General features: G+C 40.4%; 3 protein-coding genes across 5 annotated transcripts; 2 read left to right on the forward strand and 1 right to left on the reverse strand.

The window, feature by feature from the left end:
• Positions 1 to 4866: 4866 nt before the first annotated feature.
• On the reverse strand, positions 4867 to 7318 carry LOC103565201 (histone H1.3). The gene has a single exon (XM_070584262.1). The coding sequence runs from the start codon at positions 7316 to 7318 to the stop codon at positions 6653 to 6655; it is 666 nt and encodes a 221-aa protein (XP_070440363.1). The 3' UTR covers positions 4867 to 6652.
• On the forward strand, positions 5908 to 8727 carry LOC103565202 (histone H2A type 1-E-like). The gene has a single exon (XM_070584265.1). The coding sequence runs from the start codon at positions 5908 to 5910 to the stop codon at positions 6298 to 6300; it is 393 nt and encodes a 130-aa protein (XP_070440366.1). The 3' UTR covers positions 6301 to 8727.
• A 3379-nt stretch (positions 8728 to 12106) lies between these two features.
• LOC103565209 (histone H4) lies at positions 12107 to 19878 on the forward strand. Of its 3 annotated transcripts, none has more exons than XR_011529670.1 (3): positions 12127 to 12589; positions 15861 to 15912; positions 19038 to 19878. XR_011529670.1 is itself a non-coding variant. In XM_008541190.2 (2 exons), exon 1 carries the CDS (start codon positions 12259 to 12261, stop codon positions 12568 to 12570), a length of 312 nt encoding a protein of 103 aa, XP_008539412.2. In that variant the 5' UTR covers positions 12107 to 12258; the 3' UTR covers positions 12571 to 12589; positions 19038 to 19878. The 3 variants fall into 3 exon arrangements, 1 of the variants encoding a protein (XP_008539412.2); XR_011529669.1 differs by lacking the exon at positions 19038 to 19878 and adding an exon at positions 16191 to 16786 and having other exon boundaries at positions 12128 to 12589; XM_008541190.2 differs by lacking the exon at positions 15861 to 15912 and having other exon boundaries at positions 12107 to 12589.
• Positions 19879 to 22424: the final 2546 nt, after the last annotated feature.

Here is a 22424-nt window from a genome sequence, read left to right on the forward strand (position 1 = left end):
TTAACTAATTGGGGTACTGTATGATGTTTGAAAGAATTTTATGTCTCTTTAAATGCTTCAGCGATTTCCAGTTTCCAGATGGGTAAGATATCCTTAACTACGGAATTAAGAAGCTTCTATTATTATTATTTTTATTGTTAATAGACTGTTTCTTCTCAGTGATCACTAAGGAGAGAGGTTAGTCAGGTGGTAAATTTAACAGGGACAAAGCTGTAAATAAATATGCAGGCCAAGTTAGCCATAGTAAGAGTCCTGGAGGTTTTTAGAAAACATCTTTATTTTTGGAAGTCTGTCACACATTGAGACTTGGGTGCCGAGAACTGGGGAGTCTGGGTCCAAATGGAAAAAAGTTTACCTATCCATAATTAAAATAACTGGAGTGATAGATATTTGTAATGTTGGATAAAAGCATTCCATATCAGAATGTGATTTCCCATACCCTGTATTTTCGCTGAGATTCTAGTAGTTTTTAATGTGTTTTTCTGTCTCACCAGATGTTGGACATCAAGACATGAGGACCTAGTTGGCACAGAAAACATCTTCTTGTATCATTAAGTCCACCAGAACGTCTAGAATGGTCCTTTGCCTAAAACAAACCCTCAGGAAAGTATTTACTCAAATTGGAATGTAAAATAAAAAATTATTGAACAAACAGAAATGACCATTTAGTGTGTTGTTGGTTGCAGACATAAGAGATTGGTAGAGTTCATGTAATTTTAATATACAGTTTTCCTAAGTAGAAATAATCAACATTTATTGAATGGTTGCAAGGGACCAGAAATTATGTATTATTCTATGAAGGCTCCAAAATATAAGGTAAGTTCAATAGTTATCTACTAGAATTACCTATTACACATACTTATTATTCTACTAGTACTTTACAGATAAGGAATCTAAAACTAAGAAAGTTTCAGATAATAAGGGTTAGAGCCAAAACATTTCCCATTAGGTATTACTGTATTAAACTTCAGCCCCAATATAATGCTCCTTGTTCACCCCTGAGGGCTTTATTCCTTGGAAAAGTTGTCATAGGGAAACTGACATGTTTATCTTAATTCTTTATGTTAAGGAAAATGATGGGTTTTGAAAATTTACAGGATTCTATATGATTGTGAAGTTCTATTGCATGATAATTATTACACCCAATTGTACAGAAATATAAGTGGCTATCAGTAAAAGTATAACATTAATATGGTCAATTTTTAGCCTTTCTGCCCACCATTCAAACAGTAATCTTATGGTTAAGTCACACAGACACAAAGTAATTTTTTTTTTAATTTTAAAAGGCATACATTGAAATGTAGTGCTTAATGTCAGATGTTTTTTAAATCTTGATTTTATTTATTATATTTTTTTATTATATGATTTACTATATGTATTTAAAGTTTGATTTTATTGGGGAAGGATCACAAATCTGACTCATGCCGCATTTTATATGTACGTTTTGGTGCATTAAGTTGTATATCCATTTCAGGCTCACATGGTTGCTTATAAGTAGATATAATTAAAAACAACAACAAAAAAGTATATAATCTCTGAATGACCAGTAGCTTTATCTTATGAAAAGGAAAAAAAAATCCAAGATAATTAAGAAATTCCATTTCATCCTTTCTCCACACCTACCCTAACCCATCACAGGTAAATGTTGATATTTTACATCTGGAAATTTTTACTGCAATAGTGTTATAAATATTTTTGGTTTTGTTTTTGGAGTAGCCCCAACACCTTGCATGACATACTTCAGAAAGTAAGGGAGACAGTACCTAAGTCAAACTGTGGGAGCAGGGTCATAAAAGGGGCAGAGAGATTTATTACCTTTGGCTTCCTACACAGAAAAACAGAAAATGAAATCCCTGAATCTGATTAATATCTAGGGATAATCTCACCCATTTGACAGGGTCATAAAACACAGTCAATTAAAAACACACCTAGAGTAGTAGGAAAACAAGACAAATAAGATTAATGCCCTAAGATTTACTTTAACGAGAGAAAAAAATAGATGTATTACAAATTTTCCATTGATAATAATGGCACCCACCCAATTATTAAATGTCATCAAAGCACATTACTAGAGAAACTAGATTTTTTGATTAGGGGAATTTATTCATGGAGATGAACTTGAGATGGAACTGGAAAGATTCTTGCAGGTAGAGAGGAGAGAAGTAGGAGCTGTAGGTGAATAAAATTGTCAAAAAATAAAAATAAAAAAAGAAGGAATAGAAAGGTAATCTGAGTTGTTATTAGTGCTAGTTAGTGTGAGCAGAAAGCGTTATCATGAAAAAAGGCCACAGGGTCCTCACTTGAACCTAAGGTAATGGGGAGCTAGTGACCCTTTTCATAAGTAGAATGACCAGAATTTAGGAATTAGAGGCTGGAGAGACTAGAATTAGCATACTGGTTAGAAAACAATGGAATCATCCCAGGAATGAGAGGATAAGGAGAAAATGTGAGAAGGGAGAAAATGTCAGTTATTGAGACTACTTTAAACATCAACCTGATTTAGTGACTGAGTGACAAGACTAACCAAGGCCTGCAGACAGTGACATGAACTCAATCTGCGTCCCTTAGTTAAAACGAGCCAGGCAATTACTAAGTAGAAGGGAGAAAGTAACGACTTCAGACTGGTCCTAAAATTACGTTTGACTCACACCTATGCCGAGGGCAGAAGTACCCTCCTGCAGGTAAGAAAATATGAACATGCCCTTCAGAACTTCCATGCTAACACATCTTTTTTAATTCTTACTTTTTTGGCTGTGTATTTAGGTGAGAACTACTCACACAGGCTCCTGTCTATCTGATATTTGCAATCTTTAAATGTCAATCTATTGAGTATTTCTAAATCTGTTTTTTTTTTTTTAAGGATTGGCACCTGAGCTAAAATCTACTGCCAATCTTTTTTTTTCTTCCTTCTTCTCCCCAAAATCCCTCAGTATATAATTGTATATTCTAGTTGTAGGTCCTTCTGGCTCTGCTGTGTGGGATGCCACCTCAGCATGGTTGGGTGAGAGGTACTAGGTCTACAACCAGGATCCAAACCGACAAAACCCCTGGGTGCCGGCCCCTCAACCTGGGGTTTTCCGCTATAACTGACAGAGCATCTTTGCTCAGCAAAAGAACATCAGAAACCCACGCATGAGCATTTCAGGAGGCCCTCCTGGGGATGTGGGTTAGGGCTGAAATACAGGGACTGGGAATGCACTTCCTTCTCCATCTTCTTCCTGACACAGGGCACTAACATGTCTTTAGCCTTCTTCTTCCATCCCAAGATGTTCATTTTAATCTGATTTAACTGCAGAAAAATTTGGGGAGATGGATGAAGATTTAAACAAATTCTGATTCTCTTGAAAATTAGGGCTTGCCCAAGGTAAAAGAATATAAATACTAATTTACATTAACTAGAGTCAAACTCTAGGTCACTGATTCAATCATGTTTAATTGATTCTGATGCATTCCAAAGGGCTTGAGAATTGGATAGCTCACCAAGAGGCTAAAATAGAAATACCTGAACTCCACTCCTTTTCTAGTTGATATTATTGATGGGGAGCAGCGTAAAGAAAATGACGCTAGGAATAAAGAAACTTGTGTTTGGGACCCAGGTCTACCATTTGTTGATAAAGTGATTCTGGCCATTTCATCTTTCTTTTTTTCCCCCTCTTCTCCCCAAGTTTCCCCACTACATAACTGTATGCTCTAGTTGTGAGTGCCTCTGCTTGTGCTATGTGCGACGCCGCCTTGCATGGCCTAGAGAGCAGTAGTTTCGTGTCCACGCCCAGGATTTGAACTGGTGAAACCCTGGGCCGCCTAAGCAGAGCATTCAAACTTGACCACTCAGCCACAGGGGGGCCCCTTCATCTTTCTAAGCCACGATTTTTTTTAACTGTAAAACAAGCATTTTTACTAGACCTAATGCAAATGCTTTATAGTAAGGTGATCGTAGAAGGGCTGTGTAAACTGTAAGGAGCCACAGAGATATTATATAGGCATTTTGGCCACTCTTATTGAATGTCACGTTCCTGCATAGTTCTCTTGTTCCTCATCACGCTTCATCAAAAGACTAACTCTCTCATTTGGGGGATTAAAGACCTCACAGATCTTTCCCCCCTTATCTTTCCCACTCTATGCAATATCTTATTTTCAAAATGCTTCTTTTGAGTAACTATTTCACATTCTCCCATTTATCCAGATCTCCTTCTCTACCAAACCACTCTCATAAAAGGAGGTTTTCAAGCTCTTGCTAGAAAGAAGAAATTATGGGATGCAGCTGCGATTGGGAAAAATTGAACTCTGCTTAGAAGAACTAGAGAGGTACTCACAGGCTACGTACTTTTTTTTTTTTTTCTAGAAAGTATAAATAGTAAACTTTAATAAACTATTAACCAATAAGGGTTGGGGTGCTGTAAACACAGAAGATGAAGAGGCATTTCAGCCAGGAGGTATTTGTGCACACTGGAGATCTGCTCAGGGCTTCATGACTTGTTTGGTACTATGGACCCTGTGGATAGTCTGGGGCAACCTATGGACACCTTCTCAAAATGATGTTTGGGTTTTTTTAAAGATTTTTTTCCTTTTTCTCCCCAAAGCCCCCGCCCCTTCCGTACATAGTTGTATATTCTTCGTTGTGGGTCCTTCCCGTTGTGGCATGTGGGACGCCGCCTCAGCGTGGCATGTGGGACGCCGCCTCAGCGTGGCTTGATGAGCAGTACCATGTCCGCACCCAGGATTCGAACCGACCAAACACTGGGCTGCCTGCAGCGGAGCACACCAACTTAACCACTTGGCCCCAGGGCCGGGCCCTCGAAATGATGTTTTTAAGTACACAAAGCATGCAGGATAAGAAAGCCGCATTACAACACAGTTACCAAAATGTATTTCTTTTAAGTATGTATTATATGTCTTTCATTAGTAACACAAGTAATGGAACACAATGTTTCATTAGTAACATCAACAAAGAGCAGCAAGTGGAATAACATGTCAGTTTCAACGATTCAGAACCAGTGTAAACTATTTCAAGATCTCTGCAAGAACTGCAACGTGGTAGGGAAACATTTGTGGTTGCCATTGTTGAAAAACGTCAACGGTACTGCACAGTCCCTCGTGATTAGTTGTCTACACGCATAATTGAAGGAAATACTAAACTGCATTTAGAGTTTGTGAAAATAAATCATTTTTCCCCATCTAGGTTTATAGCCCCACAAAGGTGTGAAGAACTCAGATTTTTCTCAAATTTGCCCCTAAAATTAAGTGGGTTTCCCTGAAATTTAAAACAAACAAAAAAAACAAAACCTCAGTCCCGGGGATGAAGTGGAAATGGTAGAACAGGTCAACCCATCTTTCCAGAGCCCATTTATTTCACCTTGGTTACCCCATCTTCAGGAGCTCGCTAACCAACCACGCTGCCTTTCCAAAGGTTCCTTTTCCCCTCCTCACTCCCTATTTCTTGCCTATTCGCCGAAGAGCTATTATACAGTCAATCATGGCTCCCTGTGTCCTCTCAACAACTTGTGGGCAAGGAATTTGTCAAATACAGTAACTCATCAACCGCCAGAGATGACTTTTACACTTTTTACTATCGCTTAACATCGAGGGAGTAGCCATAATTATACAGATTTAGGTGGAATAAGCACAGAGTGAATAGCCCCCCAAAGAGGACTCCATTGATCTCAAGGAAAAAAATCCAAGCTTGTCAACTGTTTCACTATATGTACAATTTTTAATATCTCAATCTCTGATTGGTGCGGTACATATTCTCTCTCTATAGCCCGTGCCAATAGGTCCAGGGGTACATTCTGATTGGCTAACACTCAATAGCCTCTGAAAACCAATGGAAAAGGAAATTTTACGAAACATCCAGACTATAATAACCCCTTTCGCAGACTAGATTGTGAGAATTACAGCCTGTCTTCTAATATGTCTGGGCGCGGGAAACAGGGTGGTAAAGCTCGTGCTAAGGCCAAGACCCGCTCTTCTCGAGCTGGTCTGCAGTTCCCTGTGGGCCGAGTGCACCGCCTGCTCCGCAAGGGCAACTACGCCGAGCGGGTCGGGGCCGGCGCGCCGGTGTACCTGGCGGCGGTGCTGGAGTACCTGACGGCCGAGATCCTGGAGCTGGCGGGCAACGCGGCCCGCGACAACAAGAAGACGCGCATCATCCCGCGCCACCTGCAGCTGGCCATCCGCAACAACGAGGAGCTCAACAAGCTCTTGGGGCGCGTGGCCATCGCGCAGGGCGGAGTCTTGCCCAATATCCAGGCCGTGCTGCTGCCCAAGAAGGCCGAGAGTCACCACAAGGCTAAGAGCAAGTGAAGTTTACACTTCTATCAGAAGCCAAAGTATTTTCTCAGAGCCACCAAAAATTATCCTCAGAGGACTGTAACTATGGAGTTATTCATAGAATTCTGAAAGCCCAGCAGTGCGCGCGCATGTTTGTGCGCGCTCTTCTTTCCACCCTGCCGCAGTAAGCGATCAGCTGGCCAATCACATGACGGCGGTAATTTTTTAAAAAAACGGTAAGAAAAATCGTAAGCGATCCTTTAGCTACCTGTTGCTTACTATGGTGGTTACCAAAAACATTCAGTTAAGCTCTTTTACCTGAAATTAGTGGGTGGCTCTGAAAAGAGCCTTTGAGATTTTCAGAAAGGGACTTCCCGCTGCAAGTTTATTTTTTCTTTGGCGCCGCCTTCTTCGCCTTCGTAACCTTCGGCTTGCCAGATTTCGGCTTGGCTGCCTTGGGCTTAGGAGCTTTGGCCTTTGCTGGACTCTTAGCCGCCTTCTTGGGCTTGGCTGCCTTCACCTTTTTCGGGCTTTTGCCCACTTTTTTGGCCCCAGCGGCCGCTGCCGGCTTCTTCGCTTTCTTAGGGGTCTTCTTGACGCTCTTCTTCGGGGTGGCCGCGCCTGTGGCCTTCTTGGACTTCTTGGGCGCCCCAGCAGCCTTCTTGGGCTTGGCCGCGCCCACCTTCTTGGCCTTGGGCTTAGCTTCCCCGGCGGCAGCCTTTTTGTTGAGTTTAAAGGAACCCGAAGCGCCGGTGCCCTTGGTCTGCACCAGGGTGCCCTTGCTCACCAAGCTCTTGAGACCCAACTTGATACGGCTGTTGTTTTTCTCTACATCGTAGCCAACTGCCGCCAGCGCCTTCTTGAGTGCGGCCAGGGACACACCGCTGCGTTCCTTAGAAGCGGCCACAGCCTTGGTGATGAGCTCGGACACCGGGGGCCCGGACGCTTTGCGTTTTCCAGCAGCTGCGCCCGTTTTCTTCGCCTTCTTCTTAACAGGTGTTTTCTCTGCAGGTGCGGGAGCAGTGGGAGCCACTGGAGCAGTCTCCGACATTTTCCTGTTTTGCCAAGGGAGACAAAAAGTAAGCGTAAACTGTCAGAACGGCGTGTCCCGGGCGCTGGTGGCTGGGGGTTTATATAGAGAGTCGCTGAGTGATGATTGGTTCCTGCTCCGTGCGCCGCGCAGCAGAGAAGGGCTCCTCGGCTCTGCCATGTGGCTGTGTTTCTTGCCCCTTAAAAAAGAAGAAAAATATAAGAAATCTGGGCATGAAATAATTAGGGATTTGGGGGAAACGGATCCGAGAGTCTCCAGGCTTCATTCCTGCCTCATTTGTTATAGCTAGTTTCAAAACGGGCACCCTGAAACTTTCCTGATTCCCCCAACTCTCTTGAAAACTTCGGTCAAATTGAGACAACTTTCAGATTTTCTTTAAAAATACTATTTCTCTCTGTTCCCTTTGCAAATCTTTCTTCCAGGGAAATGTTCTGCACATTCTTTTCTTTGCGACTTTATATAAATAAACTCATTTTTACTCAAATAAAGAAGGAAAATCGGATTTTTCACGGGAGCAATAGCACAGCTCTCCCGCAAGTTCTTTGCACTAAGCACTGGGAATTGGCACTGGGGTAGAAAATTCTACGCACAAGACGGATAACTATTTTATAAAAGATAGATTTTATTTTTAAGTATTTGAGTGAACAGTGTGTAAACTGGCTTTGATCTCCTAGTTTTGGTGATTTAAACATTTTAGGAAGGGAGGGGGGTGAGGTTGCGCCATTCGTTTTCTACATAAATTGTTTTAAATAGAGTCACCAATCCTCTTAAAAAATTGTTAAACTAGATTTTTCAGACCTAGAATGGGCTTTAGAGATCACCCACCCCATCAACAAAGAAGAGAAGTGAATCATGAAGCAACAGAATGAGAGTTGTGCATCATTTTACCAGCTGGGAGCTGAAGAACACTGTGAGATCATGTGTTTCTATTCTATCTCCTTAAAATTGTGCTTGACAGACACCGTGTCCCTAAGATTTTTTTCCTGCAATATTTAGCGTATAATCTTGTGCATATTTCCTATATTTCAAGATAATATTTAAAATACAAATTTGATTTGACTGTTTTTCAACATTCCAAGTAGGGACACAGAGGATTAGAAAGAAAAAAGTTCTCTTTTAAACCAGTTTCTGAATGTTCATAATTCTCCCTGGGCTTTTTACTAACAAAATATGAACTAGGCTGTCACAGCCTAAATTAATTAGCTGAATATGTCCTCCTAAGGAGTTGAGCAAACATTTCATAGCAAACATGACCGATTTTAAGACTCCATCTTTCTTGGTTTGCCACACAACAGAGCTAATGGAATTAGGTAAATATTGGATGATTAAGCACAAAATTAATATCCACCAAATAATCAGATACTGAAATTCAACCCCATGTTTATTAAAATAAAGACGAAAAGTATTCTGGTATTATGTTTCTTCTAATTAATACTCCCATTTCCAAAAACCTAGTTATTCTGGTCTGCATTCAATGGTTACGCAAATTTTCTCGTATAAATCCAAGATACAATAATCAACGGTAAAAATGTCATCTCTCTACACTTAACTAATTCCATAAGAAGCAACTGGCTTGTTTTTAAATAGACTTTTATTGGCTGGCGGTGACTGAAATCAAGTCTCTGGAACTTAAGACCATGTTATATATCAAATACAAACACTGTGTATGAAGAGGTAAGCTTATAGGATTGTACCTGCAGCATCTAATTCTCCCTAGGCAGACATTTTCTGGGTTTCTAGAGGAAGGGGCTTTTTGTCATCCACAATAGCATTGTTGTCAATAGCAGTGGTTACAAACATTATATAGGCCCTTTTTCTTTTCAGTCCAGAGACTATTATTACCTAGACTTAAAGTACAATTAAAATTCAGATTTTTAAGAGTTTACTATTTTGGTCATCATTGTAGTCGTAACATCAGTTGTTGAATAATTGCTGGAATTGCTTCCTGAGTTACATATACTCAATTTAAGATAAGCGAAAAGTTCTTTCTACAGCAGATGTCACCATTTCATTCTTGTGCAACTCTTACTGGTTCCCATGGCTAGTTAGGTTCCAAATAAGTAGGAAGAGACTGGGGCTAAGGGCGATTTCCTTCATTGTTTGTAGGTAATCTCTGCCCTTCCTGGAGGGCAAAAGTTGAGACTTGATTTCATAGGAAAAATTCTTCCCCAGATGTTTATAGAAGGATGGGGCTGTGCTGCACATAGCTACTCTTACTGCTTGAGACCCAGGTACTTATCCTCTCTGTAACTGTGGTGTGGACAAGGTTCTTGAAAGCTGGATCACCCCATGGGACAATAAACTGGAAAAGTTTCACCTATTACTTTGGTAGCCCACAAAAAGGTTGTGTTTATTACTTTTGAATTCTAAGTCTGTATATATCTGAGAACAGTGGATTTTCCACTAGACTAAGACTGGAACCCTTTATTTTATAGATGTAAAAAATAACTGAGGAAAACTAGAGGCCAGCCCAGTGGTGTAGTGATCAAGCTCATGCACTCTGCTTCATCTGCCTGGGGTTCATAGGTTCAGGTCCCAGGTGCGGACCTAACACCCCTCGTCAAGTCATCCCACATAAAAAAGTAGAGGAAGATAGGCAACATATGTTAGCTCAGGGCCCATCTTCCTCACCAAAAAAAAAAAAAAAAAAAGACTGAGAAAAACTATGGTTAGATAAGTGATGGATATCTCACTTATGACTTCATATTCTCTCAAATTCGGTGTGACCCCTCCCCCGCTTACCATAGTAAATGACTATGAGAGACATAGGTAGCACTCACCAGGTCAATCCACAAGGGCTGTGCTTAATTATTCCAAAATTCAGTGAATTTCAAAGGTTTAAGGAGAAGAGTGACTGCGTTGAATAAATACTAAAAAGGGTAAAGAAAAAATAAGGGCTATATAGCAGATCGAGCATTGTGTTAGGATCAAATGTTTTCACAAGGGCCGTGAGAAATCACCTCTGTTTTAATTTCTTATGAGAAGGTCTCACCTGAGGTTACTTCCACTTGAAACTCTGCTCCAAGCACAGTTATATCTTACTGATTTTCTTTCCTAAAAGTGGCATTACTACTGACCAGCTTCCAATTTTCTTTCTGTATGTCCCTCTCTCTATCTGTAATATCAGGTACACCCAGAAGTTGGCTCATTTCTATTATACTTCAAAAATACTCCAATCCTCACTTCCTACAGTAAGCCTCATACTCAAATATCTACCACATTGCTTTTCCCAGGGTGGACTAGATGTTCTTCAGAAGGAATTTTCTATCACAGCACAGCCCAATAGAACTTATTGCAATGCTGGAAACGGTCTGTCTCTACACTGTCGAATGGATAGACCCTACCTCCATGTCGTTATTGAGCACTTAAATGTGGCTAAAGTGACTGAAGAAATTAATTTGTAATTTTTTTATTTTAATTAAATTAAAATGAGAACATGTGGCTAGTGGGTAACGTAGGACAACACAACTTTAAAACAACTCTTCTCAGACTTCATTGAGCATACCAACCACTTGGACATTTTTTAAAAATGCAACATCAATTCAGTGAACTTAGAGCTGCACCTGAAATTCTGTAAGTCCAACGAGCTCCCAGGTGATGCTAATGTTGCAGGATGTGGCTGCTCCACACATCACTACTAGGTTGAAACTAGGAGTAAGCCGGACTGGTGTCTGACCCGGAACCCTGAGTGTATTTTTTCTCTTCCCTCAACTAGACTTTGAGTTCTTTAAAAGAACATGTGTGATTGTCTTTGTGAAGCTGGAATTTGTACACCATTCTTGGCATACAGTAGACCCTAAATTGTTGAGTGAATGAATCAGTGGTTCTTGTTTGGTGCCTTTCTCAAAAAAGAGAGCATGTGAGATCACTGTCTGAGTCTGCAGGTAACTGTACCTGAGCTAAATCTCAAATTGTCTCTCACTCAAGGAAATGAATAATCTTCTGACTACCTATATGCTAAGCACCAGCACAGAGGGAATTTTTAAAAACAACACCTGTAGTACGTAAAAGCTACTCAATGTGAATGTGTGCAACATGAGCAAATATTGGCATTTGTCTATTAAACCTATCAACCGATCATCTGTCTGTGCAACATGACTTCAGTTACTCTTTTTACTTGGACAGTATTTCAGTTTATTAGTGTTATTTTGTTAATTCTGTTAATTTGCAAACTTTTATTCACCGTTATGTACCTTCAGTTCTCTCCTGGCATAGATCAATGGTAGATGGCAATGTCCTAAGACTCCAGAAACGAGCCTCAGTTATACCTCCAACAATAGCCCTTATTAACACAGGATTAGCTCTCCAAATGTGGGATTCTTCATCTTTACGGTGCAAATAGTGCTTTATAAATTAGGGAGCAAAGAGCAGAATTTCAGTTAACGTTGGTTCCCTTTCCTAGAGCTCCCTCGTTATTAGGAATGCTGAAAATGATGTATATGTATATGCTCTGCCAAAATGGAACGTTCCACGATAGGCTAAATTTAATAATGTAAATATTGCTGGGAATGTAAGAATTAGTGCTTTTATATTTAAAAGAACACTCACAAAGAACTTCTACAAGTAATTTTATTATGGCATCTCTCCGTTTGGTAGACAAGTGTAGTGCTGCTGCCTCCTTTTTATAAACCATAAAAGTGGTTAGGAGACTTGTACAATATCTGTTGTTTGAGAAAACCCACAGGCACAAGACTAGAGGCCACAGAAACCAGACTCCGGACCGCTACCAGGAAACAGGAAAGAGTCAGCTACTGAATCGCGTTTCCCCGCCCCCTTCCCTTGTTAGGCAGTAATAGACGCCCAGTAGAGTAGGGAAGGGGCGGGAGTAGAGGTCTCGTTCCCGCCCCCGCCGTTTCAGTTTCCTAAAAGGTCCGCAGAGTTGATATATAAATGGTTGCAGCAAAGTGTTAGGTACTGTAGTGTGATACTCAGTTTTCATCATGTCTGGCCGTGGCAAAGGAGGAAAGGGTCTGGGAAAGGGCGGTGCTAAGCGCCATCGCAAGGTGTTGCGCGACAACATCCAGGGCATCACCAAGCCCGCCATCCGGCGTCTGGCCCGGCGTGGGGGTGTCAAGCGCATCTCCGGTCTCATCTACGAGGAGACCCGCGGGGTGCTCAAGGTCTTTCTGGAGAACGTCATCCGGGACGCGGTCACCTACACCGAGCACGCCAAGCGCAAGACGGTCACCGCCATGGACGTGGTCTACGCGCTCAAGCGCCAGGGGCGCACCCTCTACGGCTTCGGCGGCTAAGCCTCACCGCAGTCCCCAGGTCTGTAGCCCATGCTCGCTCACAAAAGGCCCTTCTCAGGGCCACCCACTTGGTCACACGAAGGGCTGTTAACTGAAATTTGAAGGTAACGTTGAGTGCTTTGTGTCATTTTTTTGTTGTAATTCTAACTTTGCTAATTTTGTCACTTTTCGGCAGTCTGGTAGCCTTTGTTTTAGTTTTTCTGTAGTTAATAGTAACTTCCCAAAGATGGCGGCTCTTCAATGCCCACAGAATAAGGAAAATATGCGGTTGGAAGCTGCTGGGTTTACCAGCCAACTGGAGCACATTGCATTTAGTAATGGTAGCGACTTCCTAGTTTAAGTGTTAGCAACTGACTTCATTCTACTCCAGGACCGTTTAAAACTCACTCCTGGAATGTCTCACTAACCCAGCTGCTAGTGTCCTCTACATGTCATCTGGGGCTTGTAACTCTAGGGTCCTTCCTACAGAAACTATGGATAGCTATGCATAGATGGATCCATGGCTAGTAAACTGAAAAGTCAGCTACTGAGGACTTGGGACTTTAGGGGGACAAAAGCTCCTGGATCATCTTACTGCTTTATTTCTAAATTTATTGCCAAAGCTTTGAGAATTTAACTTGAATGTTTCTAAATGCATTCTCTCAACCTGTGGCTTTCCCTCTATGACTGACTGCATCCTTAATCTCTTCATTTTCCCAGCAGGCAGAAGACATAGCCCTCAGGCCATCCTATGTTCACCCTGCCTCCTGTGTTCTAAATCCTCTCTCCTTGGATTTATCCTAAATCTAGATTGAAAACACACCCTAGTTTGCCTGGATTGTTTCAGTCTGTACCTGTTTTAGGATAGTTATTAATGGAGCCACCTTCCACTATCAGTAACTTATTTGACTGGACAATAGATTAGTTGGTCATCCTAATCTAATGATAGTGATAGACCAGTTTAAAGTCTTAATATTCTCTCTACTGGCTCCTTCCCATCCACATATAGTTTTAGTGTCTCTCAATCCATGCCCTGTCCATTACTACATCCATCCCGTTTTATCAAATCTTCAAGACCTGAGTAATCTGGAGTCACTATCTCCAAGTCTCAGTCATTCTTCATAATTAGGACTTCTGCACTAATCACTCACTAAAAATACCCTTGCTATGGTTACCAGTGACCTCCTAAGTATCAAATCCAAAATTACACCTTAATTTAATTTATGCTACATCTGACTGTATTACTCCGGGCTTCAAAATCTCACCAGTTTTCTGGTACTTTTCTTCCTGACCCAGATGCTATGTTCATGATTCTTCTCAGTTTGGTTTTATGGGTCCCATTCCTCTGTCTCTGATTCTTCCTGATGAATCTCTTACACTTTCTTCTCATCGCTTCTTAGAGCATCTTAGATCTTCCCTGAGCCAGCTCTTGCAGAGTGTGCCGTAAATGGTGAGACATCATCCAGGCACCCAGAAAAAAACTGAGTATCAGCTGAAAGATAGCAGAATATGCCACCCCAAAATATTCCACTTTGGCATAAGGATTATTTTGAGCTAAAGGCACTTGAAAAACAGCAGATGCAAGAATGGGGCTCTGTCCTCTCCTTTTCTTCCTGAAAATAGATAATTACTCAACGTAAAAGGGATTTAAATCCCTTCCGTATACTAGCAATAAAAGAACATTCTTATCAGCAGAGATGAGGAGTCAAGGCTGAGAGAAATCTCTACAAACATACCTTGTTAAAATGACTCTTAGCAGGCGCCGGCCCAGTGGCCGAGTTGTTAAGGTCTGGTACTCCACTCCGGTGGGCCAGGGTTTTGCTGGTTTGGATCCTGGGCACAGATGTACCGCCGCTCATCAGGTCGTGTTAAGGTGGCGTCCCATATAGCACAACTAGAAGGATCTACACCTAGAATATACAGCTATGTACTGGGGCGTTCTGGGAAGAAGAAGAAGAAAAAAATCAAGAAGATTGGCAACAGATGTTAGTTCAGGTGCCAATCTTTAAAAATTGCTTTTAAAAAAAGAAAACTCTTACCTTCCTTTAGTCTCTCCATATATTTGAGTTGCTATTTCACAATTACTATTCTGTTCAACCTAGTATATAAGCACTTAGGCCTAACCACTTTTTTGGTCTTAATTTTGGTATGAAGACTCCTATGTATGTATAAAAATATTAAATAAAATTTGTATGTTTTTCTCCTATTAATCTGTTTTATGTCAGCTTAATTCTTAGGCCCAGCTGGAGACCCTAAAAGGGTAGAGGAAAGTTTTGCCTCTTATCAGTGCCCTATAGTGACCATAGATTCCGGATAAGTCTCTACCTCCATTCTTCCCAGCCTACAATCACTCCATCCCACTGCAATCAGAGATCATCCCATCCAGGCAAAAATAAACAAAATAAAAAACCTTCACTGGTTCTCCTAACATCTGGAGAATAAAACTCCATTTCCTGTGCTTTATCTGACTTCTGCTCACCTGGACATCTTCGTCTCAAAGCCCCTCTCCCCAGTCACCACCAATTTCTACAGCTGAACGTACTGAACAGCTTGTCATACTTGGAACTTTCTTCTTGTGAACAATATCTTTTACATACACTCTTTCTTAGTCCACAAATAACCTTCAATTCTTTTGGAGATTTTCTCCAGTAAGGGAGGAAAGAAAAAATGGGTTTCCTCTACTCATCTTAGGTTCTCTGGCTGGTCCCTGTAAATTAGATTAACAGAAGACAAGAGTAAACCAAACAGTAGTTTAGCATGTGCATCAGACGTACACATGGGAACACTCAGGGATGAGTAAAGGAGTGGTTAGAATTGGGGGTCTATATACCTAACTTAGTAGGGGAAACTGAAGGAAAAGCCAGTAATTTTTTGGAAAGACAAATGGGCCTTTAAGAGAATAGATGGGAAAGATGATAGTTTGTGACAATGTGTGGGTGTGGTGCCAACTTCTCATTTCCAAAAAGAGAGGAGGGTTGCTCCTGAGGAGGGGATTTATGACAATTGAGCTCTTTTGAGAGGCTCTAACTTTAGGCAAATAAGACTTCAGGAACTGAGATGTCTTCAGCACGAAAGAATTCTCATGCTTTATATAAGTGCTTATATAAAGTGGCATATTTTGAGGTGGGATTTCCTGATCCCCTCCACTCCTTTAAGAGTCTCCATCAGGAGAACTTTACCTGATTTTGCCTCGGAAATCAGCAAAATTTTTCCCAGGCAAAAATCAGCACCTAGGATTTCCTGACATTTCACAAAGAGTTGCTGGTGATGATGATGATTAATACTTGCTTTCCTCTCTGAATGCCTCGAAGGTTTGGACCATGTTTTCATTTTGGTATCCTTAGGACCTAGAAGAATTACATGGTATGTATTATTCACTTAGTCAATATTTGTTCAATAACTAAATGAATAATCTATCAGGGCCACTACTAAACTTTTATACAAATTGTTCCCTTTTAACAGTAATGAGCTTTCTTCTCTTACCATTCCTTTGCACAAATATCAGACTTGTGGCTGCCAATCACTATTGCAGACTTTTTAAAATGCAGATTGCAAATCATAAATTGGTAATGAAAACAATTTGATGGGTCCCAAACAGCATGTAAAAAAATAAATATGTCTCATGTTTCTTGTTCTTACAGGCAGGTCTAAAATGGCCTCTTCAAAAGAAGATATTTTACTCAAAATTTTCTCACAAAAATAACACGTTCATAAGCTGATAAGTAATCAAAGTGAGCCATATTTCAATCACTATTTAATGGAAAGCCATGGTTGCTATTGAATTCCTAAACTTCATTTTGCTGGCATGAATTATAAGAAAATAAAAGAAGAATTAGTAGTGTTTTTTCTTCTGTATTTGTTTTCCTAAATGTGATGCCAAAAAGATTGTTTCTTTAGTTCTGTAACTAGGATTGGCCTCTTCTACAATGTAAACTTTCCTAAAAATGTATGGTATTATCTTTTTGGCATATTCATTTGTACAGTATGAAAAAGTTACCACAACAGATCTTTTATGAAAAGATTTAATTATCCAAATTAATTTACTTTGAGTGAAAATGATATGTTTAATAAAGTGTTATTGGTGATGCTTCAGAATCCAAGATTAAAATTTGGATTTATCTATATTCATTGATATGGACAAAAAAAAGGGAATGGAATATATATATAGAAAATATCAATGTACCATCTCATGTAATAGGTGAAAATATTGTGTTATAAAATTTTAGTTTCAAGTATATGTGTTTTTGTTTTGTTCTGTTTTATACCTAGAATGTGAAAATTGGAGGACAAAAAGTTTGAAAAATACTGGCCTGTCTATCTCCTTTATAAATTTGTGCAATTCTCAACTTAGAACTTGGCCTCCCTTACCCAGGCTTTGAAACAATTCTCAGCCTCTGTCACAGCTAGATTGCAGATATGTGGCCTATAAGGCTTCACCAATCAGTCAGACCTTTAAAAGACTCCAATTGATAGCAGCCCTGATATCGGTTTCCCTACATTATACCTAGCATATGTCAGGTAAAAACCAAAGCACTCATTCCCTGCTTACTCCGGCTTCCTGGCTCCAGAATCCACTATCCTCCATGGAGACAGACACAGCCAAGGACAAGCACCTGGATTTGTTATCTCCTCCCCACAAGGAGGTACAGGCTGGTGGGAGAGCTGCTGACCAGCAAGGTCGCAGGCTTCCTCCTTTCTGCAGGTAGTCTCAAGGCCAAAGACAGGCTGGTGGGAAAACTCGCACCAGCAAGGCTATATGCTCCCCTCCCCTACCTAAAACCCCAAATAAAAACCTTTCCTTTTAGCTTTCTGGGGAGTTTTGGATTTCAGCGTTAGCTGTCCTCTCTCCTCGCTCAGTGACGTGCAACAATAAAATTCCTACTTTTTCCACTACGCCCGGTGTCAGAGATTGGCTTGCTGCGCAACAGGTGAGCGAACTGACTTCAGGTTCTATATCACTCTCCAAAAGGAGATGACAGGACAGCAGAGATCTGTTTGGAGCTTCCACGTCTGCTGGGAGAGGAGATACCAAAAGCACCCAGCTTTGAAAGTAGAGGCAGCAGTCAGGGCTTCCAGGTGGGTCACATCCTGGCTCAGTAGTGACAGTTGTGACAAAGCAGTACCAGGCCAATTCTGCAGCATGGTTTTGGGGTTTGTCCCTAGACATGTTTTCAGCCATAGTCATCAGGCCTCCCAAGAATGCTGTTACCTATCCCTTTAAACACCACATTTAATGTGTGACCAATCAGAGTCAGACTTTCTTGTTTGCAGCTAAGAACTGTGAATACAAAAAAAAAAGGTTTTAAATTATTTTAACTACTTTCTGGTAGGCTTTTGTGTATTTTAGGTATTTGAAGTTGTTTCACAATGATATGTAGGAGAGGTAAAAGTAACAGGAGAAAAGCATACAAATTTTATTTTACGCGTACAAGGGAGTCTCCACAAGAAAAGGAAGATCCAACACGTAGCTAGGCCTGAGCACTGACATGCTAGGTTGAACCAAGAGTGGCAATTGTGGAAAAGTAGCTAAAATATATGGAGAGACTACAAGAAGATAAGGGTTATTTTAACAAGGTCTATTTGTACAGATTTCTCTCGGTCTAAACTCCCATCTCTGGTAATAAGAATGCTTCTTCCTCCTGGTACAGAGACAACATGAGAATTTCACATGAGAATTTTCTCTCCTGCTTTCAGGAAGAAAAAGAAAGTTCAGAGTGCCCTTCTTGCATTTGCTGTTTTTCACATCCCTTTAGCTCAAAATAATCAATATGCCAAAGTGGCATGTTTAGGGGTGGCATGCCTTGGTATAGCCATGGTAGACAGAATAGTACATCCCCCCCCAAAAGATGTCCATGTCCTAATTCCCAGAACCTGTGGGACTTTGCAGATGGGCTGAAATTCAGGATTTGGAGATTAGGAGATGATTCTGGATTATCCACGTGGGCCCAATGTAATCACAAGGGTCCTTATAAAAGGGAGGCATGAGATGCAGACTCAGAGAAGAGATGTGATGATGGAAGCAGAGATTGGAGTGATGCACTTTGAAGATGGGGGAAGGGGCTACAAGCCAAAGAATGCGGGCGGCATCTAGTAACTGAATAAAGCAAGCAAGCAAATTCCCCCCTAGAATCTTCAGAAAGGAACACAACTTGACCAACACGTTGACTTAGGATCATTAGACCCATTTTGGAATTCTCACCTCCAGAAGTGTAATATAATTTCTGGGTTTTTTTTTTTTTTTGAGCAACCAAGTTTGTGTTAATTTGTTAGAGCAGCCGTAGAAAACTAATATGACATTAATATGCCCTAACTGGAGTAGCCTTAATCTTCCTTTGTCTTATTGTGAAAATTGGCTAGGATTTTACCTGGGAACTTAACCTAAGTTTGCTATGGTAAAACCTAGTTCCCAGAGTAAAAAACATAATTATTTTACCTCTGAGATGCCCAAGTTGGATTCTTAATCAAATCAATACTTCATCTCCTTCTAGGTGCCAAGCAGTAAGACAGACCCTGCTGCCAGATACTGAAGATCATTGAACTACAGACTGCCCCCAACTTACCATAGTTCTACTTACGATTTTTCAACTTTACGATGGTGTGAAAGCAACACATATTCAGTGGAAACCATGCTTCAAATTTTGATCTTTTCCGCAGTTAGCAATATGCCATATGATACTCTCTTGTGATTCTGGGCAGTGGCATTGGAGCCGCAGCTCCCAATCAGCCACATGATCATGAGAGTAAACAGCCAATACACTTACAGTCATTCTGTACCTACACAGCCATTCTGTTCTTGACTGTCAGTACACTATTCAGTAAATGAGATATTCAACATTTTATTATCAAATAGTCTTTATGTTAGATGACTTTGCCCAACCGTAGACTAATGTAAGTGTTCTGAGCACATTTAAGGCAGGCTAGGCTAAGCTATGATGTTCGGTAGGTTAGGTGTACTAGATGCATTTTCAAATCAAGATATTTTCAATTTATGATAGGTTTATCTGGATGTAACCCCATCACAAGCACAGGAAGATCAGTATAATGGATAAAATAGTATGTTGGTAAAGGTCCAGACAATGAAGTAGAGTATAGTAGAGAACCCAGAAACCAGCCCGCACACATGGAAACACTTAGTGTAAGATAAAGATGGCGTAATAGACCTGCAAGAGGAACATGATGTCTTCCATAAATGATGCGCGGATAGTTGGACATCCACATGAAAAAACAAGTGAAATTAAAACCTACACCAAGAATATTAAAGACTGAAATGTGAAAGGTCAAAAGAAGCTTTTAGAAAATAATATAAATAAATATATCATCATGACCTTGGATTAGAGAAGAATTTTTTTAAAACAAGACATTAAAAAGAAAAGAAAAAACATGAAGTACGAGATGGGTAATTGTGACTATATTAAAATCAAGGAGTTCAGTATACATAAGCCACTATATGAAGAGCAAAAATATAAACCACAAAACTGAAAAAGATACAAATATAAAACTGGTAAAGTGCTAGTATCCAGAACATATAAATCAATATTGATTGAAATCAATAACAAAAATGGAAAAGAGATTTAGAAATTGGACAAAAGACTTGGCCAGGAACTTCATAAATGAGAAAAATCAAATGATTAATAAATATGTTAAAACATACTCAACATCCTTAGTAATCGAGTAAATGCAAATTTAAAAGCTGATGGGATAATTCTATACACCTAGCAGAGTGGCAAAAGTTAAGAACTCTGAAAATAATAAGTATTGTTGAAGGTGCAGAATAACAGGCTGTCCCAGGCACGCCTGCCTGGTGAAAGCATCAATTGATACCATTATTTCAGAAGACAGTTTTGGTGTTACCTAAGACGATCGTTGATACACCATAACCCCGGATCCACAGTTGAGTGTCAGGAGACATGTCAGACAATGTTTGGAGCAAGATTGTTTGAAATGGCCAAAAGCTGAAAAAGAATGCCTATCTACCACCAGTAGGTTGGATAAATTGTGGTGTATTCGTTATGCAGAACACTATGCAGCAATGCATATGTAAAGCAGAAGAGAAAGTCACAAAAGAATATGCAGTGTGCCTCAATTTATATGAAGTTTAATTACAAGAAATATTAAACTATATCACTGAGGAATACATACATAGAATGTAAGTTTATAAAGAAAGGCAAGAGAATCCTTGTCACAAAAATCAAGAAAATACTTGTGTCTATGAAGAGAAAGGGAATGGAAAACCAGAAGACATACAGGAAACTTTTAAGATACTGAGGAAGTGGCAACATCTATTTCCTAACCAGAAAGGTGGCTGACGGGTAGTCACACTATCAGCATTATTAATATATATTGTGTGCCTGTTTTATGCACATTCTTACTGTGTATTTCACAGTAGGAAAACATAATCATGGAAAAAGATTTAAGAATATTTCCAAAATCATGTTATAAAATGTGAGATAATTTAGCAGTATAACTTGAACGCTGTCCAAAAGTGCTAACATAATGCTGAGATAAAGAATGTACGTAGCTACAAACCCAATTTGGATCTCTGAACTTTAGAGGGTATGAAGAGTGAAGTATGGCATAACATGCCACCCTAAAATACAACTGTAGGAGTTCAGGACATGCCAGCCCAAAATATGCTGCTTTGGTATATGGATTATTTTGAGCTCTAAGCACTTGGAAAACAGCAAATGCAAGGAGAGGCTTTCTCTGATATCTGCTTATCTGCCTGAAGACAGATGTTCCAAAAGGATCTCACTTATCATAAACCCTTTCCCTGGGAGTTTCATCAACCAGAGAGGATTGACTCTTATTGCCGGAGAGGAGACTAGTGGCCGACACCACATCCAGACATACCTTGTCACAAACTGTCCTATCTCCTATCTATTCTAAGGGTCCAGACCTCTTTTCTAAAAATCACCTCTCTCCTCTAAGAGGCCTACACCTCCCCTCTCCTTTCCCTATTAAGAGGGTAGTTAAGTCTCAATTCTAAGGCACCTCTTTGAGTTACTTATTTTCCCCTGGGTATTGCCCATGTGTACATGAGGCATACATGTTAATAAATTTTCTGTTTGTTTTTCTTTCGTTAATCTGTCATTTATTATAAGGGTCTCAGCTAAGAACTCAGAAGGGTAGAGGGAAAATCATTTTTCTTCCCTACAAGAGACTCTCGGTAAACATGTATAGCTACTAGTCTTAATAACTGGTCTTAATAACAGAAGGTGTGTGCCTACAAGGACACCAACTAGTATGTGTTAGAAAGAAAGGGGCACACCTGGCTCTTCTCTCCTGGTGAAGCAGCGCCGTGCTCTGTCGCTCACTTCCTTCTTTACCCTGTGACATATGGCAGCTGCTGTGGGGCTTGCGCCTGTCATGTTTGTCTTTATACTCAGTGCCTAGCTCACAGCAGGTGCTCGAGAAATATTTGTCCAATAAATGAAAAAATAAATAAACATTTACCCTTAAACTGTGTATCAGTCAGCATGAAGACAGGTTACTGGAAGACTCGTGTGGCTTATTTCAAAAGAAAGTGAAGGGGCTGGTGCTGTGGCTGAGTGGTTAAGCTCGTGTGCTCCATTGGGGCAGCCCATAATTTCACTGGTTCGGATCCTGGGTGTGGATATGGCACTGCTCATCAGGCCATGTTGAGGCAGCATCCCATATGGCACAACCAGGGAGACCTACAGCTAGAATATGCAAGTATGTACTGGGGGGCTTTGGGGAGAAGAAGGAAAAAAGAAAAAAAAAGAAGACTGGCAATAGATGTTAGCTCAGGTGCCAATCTTTAAAAAAAATAAATAAAAACAAAAGGAGATGAAAAGAACTTTTCAGTGGGGATCCAGCATGTTGAAAAGAAAAGAATGTGATGAGTCTAAAGATTA

The sequence above is a fragment of the Equus przewalskii genome, chromosome 19 (genome assembly GCF_037783145.1).
Source record: "Equus przewalskii isolate Varuska chromosome 19, EquPr2, whole genome shotgun sequence".
In the NCBI taxonomy this organism is placed as follows: Eukaryota; Metazoa; Chordata; class Mammalia; order Perissodactyla; family Equidae; genus Equus; species Equus przewalskii.

Bases quoted from the DNA above. Each gene is read 5' to 3' on its own strand.
- LOC103565202 (XM_070584265.1), top strand. From the start codon at position 5,908: ATGTCTGGGCGCGGGAAACAGGGTGGTAAAGCTCGTGCTAAGGCCAAG.
- LOC103565201 (XM_070584262.1), bottom strand. From the start codon at position 7,318: ATGTCGGAGACTGCTCCAGTGGCTCCCACTGCTCCCGCACCTGCAGAG.
- LOC103565209 (XM_008541190.2), top strand. From the start codon at position 12,259: ATGTCTGGCCGTGGCAAAGGAGGAAAGGGTCTGGGAAAGGGCGGTGCT.